We start from the raw sequence: 13,001 nt of genomic DNA, 5'->3' as shown, positions 1-13,001 counted from the left end.
TTTCTGTCCCCGTGGGTGGGCTATTTTGCATGAGTTGAGTGAATAGTTTACTTAAAGCCTCCAGTGCAGCCCCAGTTGGAGGCAGAAGGCAGAGGCATCACAAGAAAGCAGAAAGAAAAGCTGCTTTCTGAACTTGGGCTTCTGCTTTCTCTCCCCCAAAGCTACCTTCCCATTTTCCTTTTCCTCTCTTTCCAAAGAAAGCACGCCTGAAGGAAGTTCTCATGTTTGAATTCCTCACAGTTTCCCACAGGATCAGTCTGTCGCCTCACATCACAGTAGAATAACCCCACCCCAAACTCTGCTCTTCCTGAAGCCACTGAACACCATCTCACTATGACACTGTCTCTCAGCTCACCTCAGTGGGTTCTTCATCTGCAAGCCATGGATCAGGAGGATTGTAGTGAGTAGGAGGCTAGCCTGAGCTACAGAGCAAGAATTCTCAGAAAGGAAAAGATGTGGAGATGCTCATATTAAGCCTCCAGTCCGGGTGTCAGTGCAGAAACTCCAAATCACCAAGACCAACAAGCATAGCACGAGCTTTTCCTTTCCTAATGACTCTGAAGCCATTGCTGTAATTTCAGCATCCTGATGCATACCATGCCGGAAGTCAATAGGAGAGAAGGCGCAAAGGTGTTATCTTTCCTGTCACTTGAGCATAAGCATCTCTATGACACCACCAGACATTTGGGCATGAATTTTCATTAGTCTTTATTAATTTCTTCCTGAGTGCATGTGTGTGATATGTAAATTTTTAAATGATGGGTTTCTATTGATTTACAATAATGAGAAAAACTGCCAGAAATTGATGGAAGTCAGGAGTTTCTGAAATGTGTACTAACACTCACTCCAAATTCTAGAATCTAAAATGCTTAGTGATTTCCAATGAACGTTAAAATTAAAGCTGAATATTGAGAAATTTTGCCTGAAATGTACTTCTAGACTGAACATGTAGTAAGGTATTTCATTCTTATTTTTTTATATTCATTTTGTTGTGGGGATATGGAAGCATGCCGCAGTGTATGTGTGTGTATACATGTGTGTACATGAGTGCATGTATATGTGCATGTGTGCATGCATTCACGCAGGCCAGAGAATAACCTTTAGAATTCGTTTCTCTCCTTCCACCACGTGGATTCCAGGAATCAAACTCACACTTTTCATCTTGGTGGCAAGTGCCTTTATCCACTGAGCCATACCGTCAGCTGAGAAGAACATTATTATAAACATTTATGCATAACAGGAAAAAGTTGGGAGGAAGTATTTGTAAAGTAACTGAGTGTATCAGCAGTGTGGACTGGGGTGTAACTTAGAGGTAGAGCCCTGGCCCGGCATGCACGGGGCCCTGTGTCCACCCTGGTTCTGTCAGTAATCATAAAAATTCACACAGCTGAGTTATAAGCACTGCAAATCTCTGAACTCTGTAGAGAAAACATCGAGATCCTTTCATCCTGACAATTCACTTTGGGAATACGTGTACTTGCAGCTCTATCCTAACAGCCAATGCCATAAAGCACTCTGATAGCAAACCAAAGAGCATTCCACCATCCCTCCACCATGGCCCCATTAGTGGCCAGCCAGCAAGGGCGAAACCTCCTGCAGACAAAGGCAATGTAGGGAGTAGGCACATGCTAATATCCAGCCTAGGATAGGCAATAGCTAACTACACCATGGTTTTTAAAGGATGGTTAAAAGAGACCTTTGCAGCACATCTTAGCACCACAATTCACTAAGCAGAAATATAGCAAGTGCTAACATGTCTGTCTGTGCATCACAGAACTTTAAACATAAGAAAGTAGCCTGTGACGGAAGTTTTGGGACAGTTTTAGAAGACATCGTTTGATTGCTTGAGCTTCGTCAGGCACTCCTGTAATTTCACCCTCTGAGTTTTCCTGATCCAGTAGGTCGCTAATCTCCAAAAGTCTCTGGGACTCTTGCCTTGGGGAACTTGTTTACCTGGCACTTTGTTATAGCCATTACATCCAAATCTTGCAGCTGCATTGCTGAATAAATGGTTCTGTCTCCACATTGCAGCAAAGCAAGCAGTCCCGGAAAGACAGCTCTCTGTGTTTGCCTCATAAGCACAAATCATCCTGACTTGACATAATTTCTACCATTTTCGTTTACATGGAGACTATTATTTTTTAGACCAACTTTGGATAAAATATGAAAAGAATAGAAGTATAGATGTCTTCTGAAGGCCTGAGTCAGTTAGCCTAGAATTGTGTGTTTATTCGCACCAGGCCTTGAAACAGAGGGTGAGCGAGAGCTCTGCACAGAGTCACAGGGGTCAGTTTAGTGTAACGTGCGCACGGTGTCCCATACTGCCTCCCTGAAAGGATTTTAAAACTTTATGACAAAGATGAGAGGCAGATCCAGATTAGAGATTATAGACTGAACAGCAATGTCCATGTGCATTCAGGGGGTACCCTTGTAGGGATGTAAGAGTGCCAGTGGAAAACTTACCATCATGACGTCTCAGCTGTGAATACTGTCTCCTGTTATTGTACCCCACCTTCTCCAGTTTAATGGCAATCATCTTTCAGCAAAGCACAATTATTTATTCAACACGGATGTCAATGAAGAGGTGACCATTGAGCATGCATAGTATATCTCGCGTGCAGTGGCTGTGGGAGCATGCTCACTCTTTTGGGTGTCATAACAGATACGCTAAGTGGTGAAGTAGAATTTGTAAGGACAAAGGCCATCTCAGTGTCCATGAGAAAAGTTTCATCAAGTGGCACAGGCCATCTTCATGCATGTGTTTTGAGACCAGGTTTGATTTACCTTTTGTTAGACTGAATTTATAGAGCCTGGGAATTCGTTCACAAGAGAGAAAAACAAAAACTGGGCCTGTAAATGTGAGTTAATGTGTCTTTTGATCGTTTTTAGTTCTGTTATGATGTGGATGGATCAGGCAGGGCTCAACCAGGGAGTTGGGGGAGGTGTGTCTGATACAAGTCATAGTTCTAAATGTTGATATAAGAGAAGTCATGCTTTTTTACACTACAACTTGATTTTTAGGGCTAAACATTTTAAGTGTGTGTATGTGAGTGTGAGTGTGTATGTGTGTATGTGTGTGTGTTTGTGTATGTGTGTGTGCACACATACACACGCACTTGTGCACGCACGCTCAAGTGAGCACATTTGTGCACGTGAAAGCTGGAGGTCAGCATCAGGTTTCACTCCTTGAGCACTTCCCACCCCTTTTTGTGAGATGGAATCTCTGACTAACCTGGAGCTTCTCAAGTAGGCTAGGCTGGCTCATTGGAGAACCCCAAGAATCCTTCTGTCTCTCTACCTCACCAGTGCTGGAGTTGCAAGTGCACACCAGTGTGCTCTGTTTGTAGAGCTAGGACTTCTGAATTAAAGCTGAACTCAAGACAGATGCACCGCACTAGGAGGTGGAGGGGCTGGCACCCTTTCCTGGTCATGACAAGGAAGTTGGTTCCCTTCACTGAGTCACCTTTGCTCAGTTATAACTGCTGTGTACTGACTGTGGTCACAGTAATGCTATTACCCTTCTTGGCACACACTTCCTCATCTTCATAATCCACTCTCAGTAAACCCATCCTCACAGTTACTAATTTCTTCACCATAGGCTCAATGGCATTCATTTTTCTGGCTATTTGTTTCCAGGTCTGTTTTAGGTACACTAATGAAAGGATCCTGGGTGTGCGTGGGCTGGTTTTATTTAATTGCTGAGAGAGTTGGATGATAGCTGATTGTCCCTGCAGTTGTCCATTGATCTGGGTGATACGTAGTCATTTCATTAGACAGAATCACTTTCACTCCAGACAGATGATCTAAGTAGGACGCCGCTTTCATTCTACAGTTTCATTCTCTCCTCTCATGGATAAATTTCTTCTATGGAGTTAAGTTTCTGGTCCCTTTTATCACTTACCTGTAAACTTAGGAGGGAGAGGAAGATGATGGTGATGATGATGGTGGTGGTAGTAGTGATGATGATGTGGTGATATTGGTGGTGGTGATGATGATAGTAGTGGTTGTTATGATGGTGGTGGTGGTGATGATGATGATGGTGGTGGTGATGGTGATGGTGGTGGTGATGATGGTGGTAGTGGTGGTGGTGATGATGGTGGTGGTGTTGGTGATGATAGATGATGATGATGGTGGTGGTGATGATGATGGTGGTGGTGGTCATGATGATGATGGTGGTGGTGGTGGTGATGATGGTGATGGTGGTGGTGGTGGTGGTGGTGATAGATAATAGATGATGGTGATGGTGGTGGTGGTATATCTTTTGTAGGGAATGGGAGACTCTTTTTCTTTTGAAAAAGTTCAGGTGAGTCAGTTGCCCAAGCATCATTTTGGACCTTGTTTGTAAGAATCACTAAATGCAAGTTTGTTTCCAACACTCACGCATCTGAGAATTATTTTCAAGAATTCTTGGTGAGTGACTTTTTTCCTTTCTTTACTATAAGTGCTACCAATTACATTTAAAAACTTAATAAGAAGCACTGCACCAAAATAACTCTCCTGGGACATGTCCTGCTTATTCTAAATCTTATAGTAAGTTCATTAAAAAAAAAAAAAAAAAAACTTTGAACTGCTGAGAGCAAGAACATTGTACAACCCCACAGTAATCAAAGAGCCATTGTCCTGTATTAATAGCTATAAACTAGTGGTGTTTGGGGACAGATTCGAACTCATCCACTGAGGATCTTAAGTAACCAGGCTGTGAAGTACATCAAAGTAAGACCCTGACAAGAGAGATGACCAATTCACAACACGAATGCTATAAAATGTTATAATAAGGTTATGAAATATATTTAAAAGACTTGATTTTTCTGGCATATTTTTCTCATGATCTTTGATTAAAATGTATGAAAAAGTTAGACCTTCTGCAAACAAGTTTAAGACTAAAGAATATTTATAATATGATAGTTGACAAAAATCGAGCAATGGCGTTGAGTCAGTAGGGACTCAAGGGTCACATGACCATGAGACCATGTCCTGAGATGCTTGTTTGGCTTCTTGATTCAGAATGTCTAAGAGCAACCACAGAAGCCAGAATACGTTCCTCCCCAGAGCAGCCTATGACTCTGTTTTGGAAGCTGCTGTATCTGCTAACGAGTGCTACAGGCAAAACCCACAGCTGTGGATTCATACTCTGCCTGTGGCCCCTCCGAGGACTTGCATGACTGTAAAACTTAGATTCCCATCTTTGTATTTGGGGTGGAATGCTAAAGTCACCAGTCCTTACATCATGATTCTTAATATTACATAACAATATTAAGTATGTAATACACAGTGTGCCTGGTCATCCAGTACACTCTAACTGGTGTATCTTATTAGAAGGTCAAGCAAGAAAGACAACCTTTTTCAATGTGAAACGAGGTTTTTCCAGAACTGCCCAGAAGGTGAAGTTCATTTCCATGATTCCTAAGATGACAGGTAGCTCCGTTTGGGTGTGTATTATTGAGACATAACTGGTGACAACCACAAGAAGCCCCCTGAGGCTGTTAGAGAGAGGCAACCAGAAAGCTCAACCTGAGCCATCTTCTCTAAGTCAGCTAGCCATTTGCCCTCCCTGTTGGAGCTCTTTCCAGTGGCAATCTGTCTGCTTTTGAGAAAGAGCAGGCTTGGGTTTCAAGGCCAGGGGAATCTAGGCCAATTGTATTTATGGAAGGGCATGATTTTTCAGGGATCCTGTGTTACTGTTGTGCCTACGGCTTTCCCCAGGAAGGGTGCTCAGCTTTTCCTGTGCTTTTGCTCTCAGTATGGTTACCAGAATGTTCTGTTACCAAATCTTTGGTAGTCTGGTTCAATCTTTACCTCTATATCAGCCCTGTGAGAATAAGTAAAAATATGAAATAAGATGGAAATCAAACATCGGTATAATCAAGGGTACTTCAGAGTGCTCCAGTGACTAAAGCCCACCATCTACTATGTCTCTCACTGTTTCCTGGGCTCATTAGTTGCCTTGCGATGGACAGAAATGCCACTTTTACTGAATCCACTGATTTTCTTACTTGTATAGTTTGAAATTCAGGCAGCTCCATTGGTTATCAGGTGTCAGAGTAGAATTATCAGGCCACCTTTGTTCTTTCCAATTTCCTGATGCTGAGTTTTCTAATTACAACTATTCCAGAATCTAGATTTTGTAACTCAGCGTGAGAACAAGTAACCCAAGCAATGTCTTCAGGCTGAGTTGAATGTGGGAGGTTTCCTCCATCTGCCAGCACACAGCTGCTTCAGGTACCAGATAAATGTCCCCTGTTGGGTGATTATTCCATTTTAGCATTGAAGTGAACTAAAGGAAACACAGGGACTCTCAATGTTCAGAACCCTATGCCGAATTTTTCTGAGTCTTGCAGGTATCATTGAAAACTCACTTCAATTCTGTTATCCTAAAGGGTAGTATTTAAAATACAGACATTCTAGTACGTTAGTGTTATCTCTACATTGTTAGGTTGGTTTAGATAGATGTAGCCTTCAAACTCATGGGTACTTTTTGTTATTCTGTTGTTTACACATGAAAAAAAATGTATGTTCATTTGGGAACATTGTGGAAAACCATAAATGAGCATCTGGGATGTCTACCCAAACTGGGCATTTTTGTTGAGACCTTTGCCCTCCCCCTAAGCAGGCACACAAAGAAGGGAATTCACTGTGGGCATCCTCAGTCAGAGCGGAACATCTGTTGAGACCAGCATCCCAAATGGGTTTCTGCGTGTCACTGACGGCACAGCACTGAGTCTTCTGAGTTATAATGTGGAGTCAGGGCAAGTTAATAAAGGACCAGATCAAGCTGTCTGCCTTAGAAGCAACATTCCCTTCCTCCTGGGCCCCGCTACACACCTCTGTCCCTTTCTTGAGTTTCATGCCTTATAGCTCTCTAAAATGTTTCTCAACAAGGGTTGTATTCAAACAGAGTGAAAATCCTGTTTCCATCACTCTCCCAAATCCACTTAGTATGGTTCTAATTGTAAAACCTAAGTCCCTTCACTAATGGAACCTCTAAAGTCTTCGAGCGCTCAGCTTCTGAAGACATCAGCAAGGCTCACTGTCTCTGTTTTATTCTGAGAGGTGAAGAAAAGGTATCAGCACTCAATCATTCTTTTCTTTTCCCAACTTCTTGATATTCAAATTACCAAGTAAGGGTTACCTGGACAAAAAAAAAAAAAAAAAGGTAGCTCGTATTTCTCAGAGCTTATTGTGCACCGGGCATTATGCTGAGTAATTGGTGTTACTTTAACCAATTGTCTGGTACTATGTTCGAGCTAAGTGAGGAAAGTAATTCTTTGTAGAGATTAATTTCACGCAGGAAACAAAAGCTGCAGTCTGATTATGGAGTTACTTATTTCTAAGAAAGCATTGACCAAATTGCACATATGGTAGCTATGATGGGACAAAACCTAGCTTGAAGCAAAGCAATGCATAGGCTTCACCATTAAGTATGAGCTGCAGTTGGTAAGTGCTCCCTCCCAGTGAAATGGGAGTGTGTAAGATGGCTGTCCAGTAACTTGCTCAGAATTCACAAGTGGGAATTCTCTAGATTGTTGAATCCTCCAAACACTAGGTAGAGGATGATGAAAATAATTACAGAGGCCATGTGAATTTCCATAATTCACACTTAGGTAAAAAAAAAAAATAACAGGGGTGGTGATGTGGTTCTATGGGTAAAGGTGCTTACTTACTTCTCAGCCTGATGACCTGAATTCAATCCCAGAACCAACAGTGCAGAAAGATAACTCATTCAGGAAAGTTGTCCTACGAATATTAACACCATGTAGTACATGAGATCACAGAGAGAAATAAATAATAAATAAATAAATAAATAAATAAATAAATAAATAAATAAATAAGAAAATACCAGAATTTAAAAAAAAAGGATAAAGGATAGACACATCTCAGACTTCAAGACTGAAGGCTGCACTAGAACAATGTGTTCCCACCATGTCCGGTACCTATTGCACACTTGTGTTCTCTGAAAGACGCCCAGACTATCTTATCTGACTTGGATGTGTTTTCCTTAGATTTTCAGTTCTCACACAAGTGTGGCCTCCTCAGCCGTTAGCATCTGTTCCTCTGTGCTCTCCGCCTTGAGGTCTAGTGAGCCGGTTGTTCAATGTCTCGACTACACATTACAAAGCATGAATGTTCTCCTAGCCCCTGCATTTTAGAGCCTAACTTTTCCTAAAAGAACTCTGAAAGTGTGAGCTTAATTTCAGCTAAGATATTTTTTTCCGTGTCCTACACATGTATTTGTACAGAAGGTTAAATGTCGATCTTTGGTAAACTGCAAATTTTACCAAATTAAGATTAAAGGGGGATGGTTCTAGAGGCTTCTACTTTGACTAAGCTGTGTCTTGAAGATGCAAACTCTCACTCAGGGGACAGTAGCTCTGTAGTGAGCAGCCATTTTGTCAAGGAGGTGAGAAACCTCCGCCCCCTCTTATCACAGTGAGACACCAACGCTGAGCACAGGATTTCTTCTTATGGTTACAACTTCTGCCTTCCACTGACTGACCTCATATCCCCTCACTGAGAGCAGGAGTGGCCTTTGGCATTTGATTATCCCAAACGCAAGTCTCCATCCCCTGTTTTTAGTTCTTTGCCATTTTGATTTTGCTTTTTGAATTTGCTTGTGACTGCTTCCCCCATCTTTTTTTTTGGTACAATGATTCTTACCTTGTCTTTCCCCAGTCCGTTTCTGACCTGGAGAGACGTACAGCATGTTATTGTCAGGACTTCCCGTGCGGGACATTTGAACGCTAATGACTGGAAAACCAATGCTGCTGGTTTTAAGGGTGAGAACTTCTTTCCTATTCTGTCACAGGCAAAACATTTTTATTTTTCCCCAATTTTAAATAGAGAGCAGGAAACTGAACCCTTCAAACAAAGCAAAATGACATTTTGTGCTCATACATGAAGAGTTCTTTCGACTTTCCATACATAAAAGTCAGATTGTTTTTTTTTAATTAAAAGTATACATACATGGCAGATTTCCTATGCTTCCAACATCATAGGTCAAGTCTTTAAAAATTCTCCCAATGCCCAAGCATAACTGGTCTATGGGAACCCTAACTGCTTTGGTATTCGCTGTCATTGATTCTCTGCGTGGTATTTTTATAACTCTGTGTTTTCAACTTCTTCACCTTTGCTTCCTCATGTCTACTAGCTGACATACACCTCTCACCGAAATCTAGCAATTAGGCATGTGTTTTGTAACACTGTTTTCATAGTTTTAAAACTTTCACAAATAGAAAAGCAGGATTATTTCTATGACCAAACCCAAAGTGCAAATAAATCGTCCTACTGAGCAGACTCTAGCAGCTGCACGTGATATAGAACAAACATGGAATGTTCTTCCTCCAGAGCTGAGGCAACTTATATGTCTTTTTAGTGCTCTTCTTAACAGTAGCCATAATCCTCTTTGTCATGGATAATATATATCATAATAAATAGGAAGTAATTATATGAGGCATTTCTAAAGATTAGTGGGTTTACTCAAGTTGCAAATAACCTAAATTTTAATCTATGAAGTTATAACAAAAATTACTTCATATCATAGCTACAGTCTCAAACTTTTCCCCAAATAATTTTAGATCATAACGTATCCCCCTCTAGGGAAAACAGTATTCACTAGTTAAGGAATATGTAATCAGGGGGGTGCTGGCACTCAGACTACCAGAAACATGATGAATAATCCTGAGGAAGCCATTCATTTTAAGATCTCTAATGGTTCCATATTTAAACATTATGGGATCTGAATAGCATCTACATGATATCATACATCGGAGCTTAATGTATCCTTAGGGAACTATGTCCAGTATATGCAAATACTTATGCCAAAATCTATGTCCTTTAAAAATTCTTTGCAGATAGCTCATGATAAACTCACCCTTAACCATGACCTATGAAGCTGTCAAGGATTCACACATATAACCAGTTATTTGATGTTTCTACATGATCTATCCCATACGTTCTGCTTGAAGTGTGGTCCTTTCCTTGGCTGTGAACTACACAGAGTAGTGTGTTGGTGTGCTGTATCCCCTGAAAAAAACCTGTAAACGCCTGCTGCTGTCCTGCTCTGAGAAGCTGGACAGTTGTAGTTGCTTGGGCAATGTGAAATTATTTGAAATTTCACTTCTTCCAAAAAACAAAACAAAACAAACAAACAAAACAGAAATGTAAGTTTGTTGTATGATGTTTCATGTTGATTATCATCAGCCTGCTCTTAAGTCCTACTAGATAAATCCATGAGCTGCATGGGGGAAGTGATCAACATTAACCATGACTGCAAAGGCCTTCTGAGCAGAGGGCTCAGACACCAAGTCCATTGACCTCCATGAAGCTGAAACATCAACTTTAACCCAAACCAACTTCCTAGTCTGACTTACTCCTTTTTGGCAACTTAAAAAGAGCAAATGGTTCTAATAAAGCACGCAGCTCTTTGGAAAACCTCTGTTGGTTTTGGAGAGGGAAAAACAAGGGAGTTAAACTAAATCAGCAGACCCAAACGTGAATTTCAAGGGACTGTACACTGCTTCTGGCAAGGAGGAAATTGCATTTTACTATTGCACGTGGCAATATTTAGTATAATATTTCACTCTTCTCTTAGATGGCTGCCAAGAGTAACAATTAAAGTTCATTTTTTCATAGATGAATTACTCCGAATGGTCTGGGCTCCCACAGGAATTATTTTGTAATTTTGTTGATGGCAAGCCCCCATAATTCATCTAAACATGATCATAATAAGATGAATTATTTCAAAGTTATTTTCTTCCTTATTCTAAACATAGTTATCCCTTCCTGAGTGCCCCACAAATAAAAGGGATGAGGGCAGAAGCTGGCAGGAGCAAAGTGCTCTGCAAAGGAAGGAACGCAGGTCACCAGGGGCAGGAGAAAAAGGACCGACTCTTTATGAAACAGAAACTCAAAGAATAAAAAGAGCAAACTTCAAGAGAGATTTGTGCAATGACAGCTCAGCAGGAATTGACTTTCAAATCAGATCCACCAGCAGTAGGGACCCTGCTTAGTGTGGACCCACAGTCATCTTGTCCCCTTACACAAGAGAAAGAAAGCTGAGCGGCCTATGACAGAAGCCTCCACCATGGTGCTACCCCAGTCGCCCTACTCAGTGTGGGTATTGCATGAAACATACGTGACATGAAATTGAAAACTCCTGGTGGTGCGTGCCTTTAATGCCTGCACTTGGGAGGCAGAGGCAGGTGGATTTCTGTGAGTTTTGGGCCAGTCTGAACTACACAGCGAATTCCAGGACAGACAGACAGACACACACAAACACACGCGCGCATGCACACACACACACACACACACAGATACAAGAAAAGAGAGGGTGGGAGGGAGCAGTTTCACAGATTCTTTAGTGGCTACCTCCAGAATGGGCATGTTAGTGTCCATGGCAGAATTTCCCTTTCCACATTAGGGAAAGTAGAAGCCAGATTTGGTCAGAAGATCCAGTAGTCTTCCTTATCCTGATACTTTAAAAAAGCCAACACCCCAAAGGGGATGAGTAGCTGTCTCTCACCAAATCTGCCAGATCTGTCTTATGCCGCCTCCCTACATTTCTTACCCATATGCCAACTAGCAACAGACAGCAAACCCAGAAGGTAAGGGAACCACGGGAGGGTAGGACTCTCGTGAAGGCTGGTCTGATGGACACCTGCACTGTACAGGTCTGGACTATGGAAGTGTTTCTCTGCTCAGGTTCCCATCCAGTGTAGGAAGCACTGGGATCTCTGGAGATCCAGTTCTGTTCTCTGAATGACACATTGGTGGCTGGAGTTTGCTATACTCCCATCCTAGCATCTGCAAATGAGCCCATAGTAAGACCAGCCCATGGTTTGGAAAACCCCAAAGACAGTAATGACAGTCAACATTTGGCTACTAATGGTACCTTGACTTTCACTTAGACTAAAGTGATTCTGTCCTGGTGCTTAATAGTAGTAACAACAACAAAAATAACCTCAACATAATTAAAATGTCTCTTAGGGAAGGCTAATTTTGCAGAATAAACATAAGGAAGTGAATGTACACCTATGTAAAATAACTAAATATATTTGCCTAGTCCACTTTTTAAATAATTCTGGTCAAATTTTAGGTACTTTTTGACAATGTACCGTACTTCAGAGTTAGTTATTTGAGAAAAAAATGCTATGAATATCACACATTCATGAAAGATTCCATTTGAAAATGTATGTGAAAATGGGAAATCATTCATCTCAGAGCAGATGTGGGATTCTGTCAATGAAGAACTAAGATGCCAACTCTGGTGTCCTAGTGCTGAGCAACATTCCAAAGCCAGAAGATGACTCCGGCATGAGACGGTTGGCATCCTATCAGGATTAGTTACCCCCCATCCCTTCTCTTTCCTCTTATGAACAGTCTGTTCTGTTTTTTCCCAGTCCTTTTAATCCCTAACCAGTGTGTCGTTAACTACACCAACAAGCTATTTCAAAGGAGCTTCCTCCACTCAGGTGGCTCTCCTCACAGAATTCTATAGATATCGTCTCTTCATTGATTGATTCCAGGGATTCTCTGAACATTTTCAGCCCCCACCCAAATAGCAGTAGGGAATTATGGGTACTATGGGCTAGAAAAATTTATAGGCACAGAAGTTGACACAAGTCTTTTGTTTGGGGGAGACAGGCTATCATACGCTATGTAGACTAAGTTGGCCTCAAACTCATTAATTATATAGTTTAAAGTGGCCTCGAACTGATGACAATCCTGATATTTCTCCTTCCTGCATACTGGAATTAAAGGCATATATCCATGACTGACTAACATGTACCTACTTTTGTTCTCATTCCAACCCTACAACCCTTCCAGGTCACACTAGACAGAGTATTGATAGCACTGTACTTGGCCACAGCAGGATGCACCTAAGGCCTAGAGCACCTGTCACGTGTCTGATGTCTATTTTGACAGACTTTGCTAACATTGTCACCCAGAAGACTACCCATGATGTTCCTTCAAAGATTTTTCTATAGTCTCAGATCAGAGCATTT

At 41.5% G+C, this 13,001-nt stretch overlaps 1 protein-coding gene across 4 annotated transcripts in view; it reads left to right on the top strand.

Annotated features, from left to right (window-relative positions):
• Window positions 1-13,001, top strand: part of Pcsk5 (proprotein convertase subtilisin/kexin type 5) — a 430,528-nt gene that overhangs the window by 212,689 nt on the left and 204,838 nt on the right. For all 4 annotated transcript variants that reach the window (XM_039109729.2, XM_039109692.2, XM_063264264.1 and 1 more), the window contains exon 10: window positions 8,671-8,774. In XM_039109729.2, the coding sequence (XP_038965657.1) occupies window positions 8,671-8,774 (104 nt within the window). The remainder of the gene's footprint in view (window positions 1-8,670; window positions 8,775-13,001) is intronic.

The sequence above is a fragment of the Rattus norvegicus genome, chromosome 1 (assembly GCF_036323735.1).
Source record: "Rattus norvegicus strain BN/NHsdMcwi chromosome 1, GRCr8, whole genome shotgun sequence".
NCBI classification, from domain to species: domain Eukaryota; kingdom Metazoa; phylum Chordata; class Mammalia; order Rodentia; family Muridae; genus Rattus; species Rattus norvegicus.
This window is presented reverse-complemented; position numbering and strand designations above follow the sequence as displayed.